The 4,662-nt window shown below is 39.3% G+C and overlaps 1 protein-coding gene across 1 annotated transcript; it reads right to left on the reverse strand.

Annotated features, from left to right (window-relative positions):
* Positions 1-3,507: 3,507 nt before the first annotated feature.
* On the reverse strand, positions 3,508-4,356 carry LOC126176282 (craniofacial development protein 2-like). The gene has a single exon (XM_049923432.1). The coding sequence runs from the start codon at positions 4,354-4,356 to the stop codon at positions 3,508-3,510; it is 849 nt and encodes a 282-aa protein (XP_049779389.1).
* Positions 4,357-4,662: the final 306 nt, after the last annotated feature.

Below are 4,662 nucleotides of genomic sequence, written 5' to 3' on the forward strand. Positions count from 1 at the left end.
CTGAACAAACATAAGTGTGGACGGTTCTTTTTCCTAATAACAATATAAGCCGGCCGTGGTGGCCGAGCGGTTCTAGGCGCTACAGTCTGGAACCGCGCGACCGATACAGTCGCACGTTCGAATCCTGCCTCGGGCATGAATGTGTGTGATGTTCTTAGGTTGGTTAGGTTTAAGTAGTTCTAAGTTCTACGGGACCGATGACCTCAGAAGTTAAGTCCCATAGTGCTCAGAGCCATTTGAACCATTTAACAACATAAAGAAAAGGAAAAGCTGTGTTCAACTTAACTTTTGATTTGAACATTGTAGTGTTTTAGTAAACATGGTCCTCTTGGTGGTGGTTCGGGCTTGCCTACCTCTAGCCTTTGAATTGACTTACCTAGACGATTACACAGGGAATCAACGTTTTAACGTGCGCTATTAACAAGGGTGTAACTTGACATAGGAAAATCTTTAGAGTAATGAGGGAACCGATAAATGACAGAAGAAATTCTTAGAACTTATGAATGAAACGCAGAACTTTAAATTATTTTACATTTATCCACTTACCCTTAGCACGAACATATTGTATGTAAAAATGTGGTATAGTACAAATTTGCTATATGTGCTCGAAATTTTAGTGCACGTTGCGGATTTAAATCATTCACCAATTTACTTGAAGATAATAATCTGAATGTAAAACTACTACCTAGAAGTGTGTCGTGATATTCAGAAAGAGACGATAAATCAGATTTTATTATACATTGCGCTTTGGCCACTTAAGTAGCAATCGATCAATTTGAATAAGGACGAAGGAATGGCTAGACGTGGTTTTGCGTAAGGAACTACTCTGATATTCCCCACAGTTAACGGAGGCGACAATGACAGCGCCGGGATTTTAACAATGTCCTTTCAGTTACATACTTCAGTGTCGTAGCTTCGTTTCAGAATGAGCAAAGCACAAGCTCCTCCTTTCCTTAGTTTCACAACTGACTGTAGAAGGTGTAGCTAGCGAACGAGTATATTCTGGTTTTTGTCTCCAGTGTGCTTGAATAAATTAGGGAAACACTCTCAAGGCTGGGGAAAGGATGCTACATTCCACAGCGCTTATGTAACGAGCTCCGCCGTTCCATAGATTTAAGGCTTAATAGGCTACTCGCGTCATGTTACGGGATCACATAACATAACATACCGGGCGAGGTAAAATGGACTGCGCCGAGTGTTCTCGGCCCAAGGATTTTCGCGCACGATGATGTCAGTTCTAATGAATCCACTCTTTGCGCCCATGTCATCATTAGAAGTATTAAATGTTTTCCTGCTACTGATCTGCGGTTAGTTACGGTGAGAGGTGTCGTTTCGAGGCCACTACGCTTATGTCGTCTCATCTCATATTCACACAACGGACTTGGAGTACCTTTCGCCACTGATAGCCTATAATGATCCGAATATTCCTCGGAACAGTTTGCTATTTCGTAATAGACTGAACGGTCTCTGAAAACGAGTCTCAAAATTTGGAGCAGAGATTAATATTTTGTTGGTGAAAGAAGAGGTTTTGGTTTTATTTATCGTCAAGAAAAATAACACTAGCATTGTGGCTGCAATTTGGCTATAGGGATACCGCAATGGCGTCAGTGTAAGACACACGCATCTCACTCGAATTAGCGGAGAGGGCTGTCTTTGATAGGTCCAGCACAGAATCGCGGTTCTTTTAAGCCAGTATATATATATTGGTTTAAGATAACACTGCTTGTGTCAGAGACATTGTCATTTGTCCGGGGCAACGGAGAACAACATGAAATGTTTTCTCAGTTGCGAATATGAACAGCCATCAGCTGCATAATGGAAAGCCGAAAATGAAAATTGGTATCGTACCGGGTCTCGAACCGGGATTTCCCGCTTATCGCAAGCGGTCGCCTTACCGTTAGAATATCCGAGCATTCCTCACGGTCAGACTCAGACATCCTCAAGTCGTCGGTTCTCGCGATAAGCGGGAAATACGGGTTTGAGTCCCAGTCCAGCACCAGTTTTCATTGCCATGTCACGGATTGCGCGGACTCTCCCGCCGGAGGTTCGAATCCTCCCTCGGACATGGGTGTTTGTGTTGTTCTTAGCATAAGTTACTTCAAGTAGTGTGTAAGTCTAGGGAACGACGACCTCAGCAGTTTGGTCCCTTAGGAATTCCCATACACTTGAACATTTTTTCATTGCCGTCATTCCATTATAAAGCTGACGGTTGTCCGTATTCGCAACTGCGTCCTGCTCCATAAGACTGAGTTAAGCATCCCAATGACCCTCCGTCCGCTACTAATTCTTTTATTGATTTCTAGCTCTGATTTTCCCTCGATTTCTAAAATGGATCCCAAATAACAGAAAGTGTTTATCTTTTTAATTTTCTTTCCTTCAATGTATAGCTCATCTGAATCATTAGTCAAGTATTCTGTTTTTTGGTAATTAATCTTCAAACTCCAAGTTTTGTATGCTACTGCTAGTTGATTGCACATCTAGTTAGCATCCTCCCCATCTTGTGCTATGACTACTTGATCATCAGCAAATAATAGATGATGTAGGTAAACTCCATCTCTTATTTCTAATCCCATACTATTACATTTACGAGACCATGTTCTAAGGCTAATATCTATATAGATTTTAAATAATGATGGTGACATGGGACAGCCCTGTAAAAGGCCTTTGCTTGTTCTAAATTTCTGTGAAAGTTTATTACCAACTTTCACTTGGCAAATGTTATCTTTATACATCTGTTGTATTATTTTAATCAAGGAAGGGTTTATGTTTGCCATATGTAGTGCTCTCCAAAGTAATTTTCTTGGAACAGTATCATACGCTTTTTGTATATCTATGAAAATTAATCCTATACTTTTTGATTTTTCCCTATGTTTCTCCAAAATCTGTCGTAATGTGAAAATATGGTCTGCACATGATCTCCCAGCCGTGAATCCACATTGTTCTTCTTGGGTTCTAAAATTTTGTTTTTGTTTTTAATTACTTTCGCAAAAATTCTCATTAATGTGTTTTTAACACAAATTCCTCGATAGTTTGAACAAATTTTGCGATCCCCTTTCTTAAATATTGTATTAATGTAACCTAGCTTCATCTCGTTGGGTATTAAATCTCCATGTATCATTTTGTTGAAGAGCTGTGTTATCAGTTTCACAATTTTGTCACCACCATATTTCAGACACTCCAGATTGATATTGCCTGGTCCCGGTGATTTACCATTCTTTCTTGTTCTCAACGCCTGAAGTACTTCACTTTCTAAAATCTGGATCTTATCATCTTCATGTCCTTTATCTTCCCCTGTTCCTTCTTCTAGATATTCTTCTCTGTCCTCATTTAATAATTTTTGGAAGTACTCTTCCCATTCCTTTTGTGTTATCAGTTGGAGATTAGTTTTGCTTTTTGTATCCTGTCGAAGTCCTTTCAGTACTGACCATGCTTCTTTTGCTCTCCCAAATCCTAATTTGCTATTCACCTTGGCACATGTTCTTTCCCATGCTTCCTTTTTAGCCATCCTTATTTTTTTATCACTTCATTCTTCTTTTCCTTGTATATTGACCTTGTTTCTTCTGATTTATCATTCAACCACTGAAGGAACGCATTTCGTTTTTCTCTAACAAGGACCTCTAGTTCCTCTGACCACCACTCTGCTGCACGGTTGTGGTTGCTATCTTTTTTACCCAACACCTCTGTTGCTATAATTTTCACATTAGCTTTTATATAGTCATATTTTTCCTCTGTACTTCCTTCAAATGATTCAACCAGTTTCTTTTCCATCCTGGCCGCAAAGAGTGTTCTGATACTTTCGTCTTGTAGGCTGTCAATATTCAAAGGTAAATTTTCATCTTTCTCAGTCTGGTTCGTTTTATTTATGTTACTTGTATCACTCCTTGCATTCTTCCATGGCCAGAAAGACTTCATTTTAACTAGATAGTGGCCTGATCCACACTGGGCTCCTCTATAAGATCTGACGTCTACTGCCTTGAAACTACTTGTTTGCCTAATGATAATATAATCTATTATAGAACGAAGTTCTTTGGTGTTCTGTTGCCAAGTATATTTATGAATGTCCTTATGTTTGAAAAATGTGTTGGTAATTTTTAGATCAAATTGTTCACAAATTGCAATCAACCGTTCCCCATTGTCATTATATTCGTCCTCTCCATGTTTTCCTACTATTCTACAAGATTCTCTAATTCCTACCCTTCCATTCAGATCTCCCATGATAATCAGTTCCTTTCTTCTTGGTATTTTTTCAATAGTCTCCCTGAGGGTGTCCCAAAATGTATCTTTCTCCGTATCTTTTGTGTCGTTCGTGGGTGCATATACGCCAATAATCACAACTTCCCTAGCAAATAATGTCATTTCAACAGTTATAATACGTTGATTGATGAATGGTCAATTTGTGATTCTTTCTTTCCATGATTTCTTTATCATAATGGAGACTCCTGCTTTGGCTCTTACTGCTTTTGATACCCCACTCCAGATATGTACATAATTATCCAGTTCTTCTTCTCCTTGGCCTTTCTTCTTTGTTTCAGAGAGTACGACAACATCCATGTTGAACATGTCAAGTTCTGCAGGGAGTAAATTTATTTTAGTGGAAATACCTTGCACATTCCAGCATCCAAACATAATTTTCCGTTTCTCATTGCCAGTTCGTCGTCCAAA

Source organism: Schistocerca cancellata, chromosome 3, assembly GCF_023864275.1.
Source record: "Schistocerca cancellata isolate TAMUIC-IGC-003103 chromosome 3, iqSchCanc2.1, whole genome shotgun sequence".
Classification (NCBI taxonomy): domain Eukaryota; kingdom Metazoa; phylum Arthropoda; class Insecta; order Orthoptera; family Acrididae; genus Schistocerca; species Schistocerca cancellata.

What these genes read in the sequence shown, in the direction of transcription:
- LOC126176282 (XM_049923432.1), bottom strand. Translation starts at nt 4,356, where the DNA reads ATGACATTATTTGCTAGGGAAGTTGTGATTATTGGCGTATATGCACCC.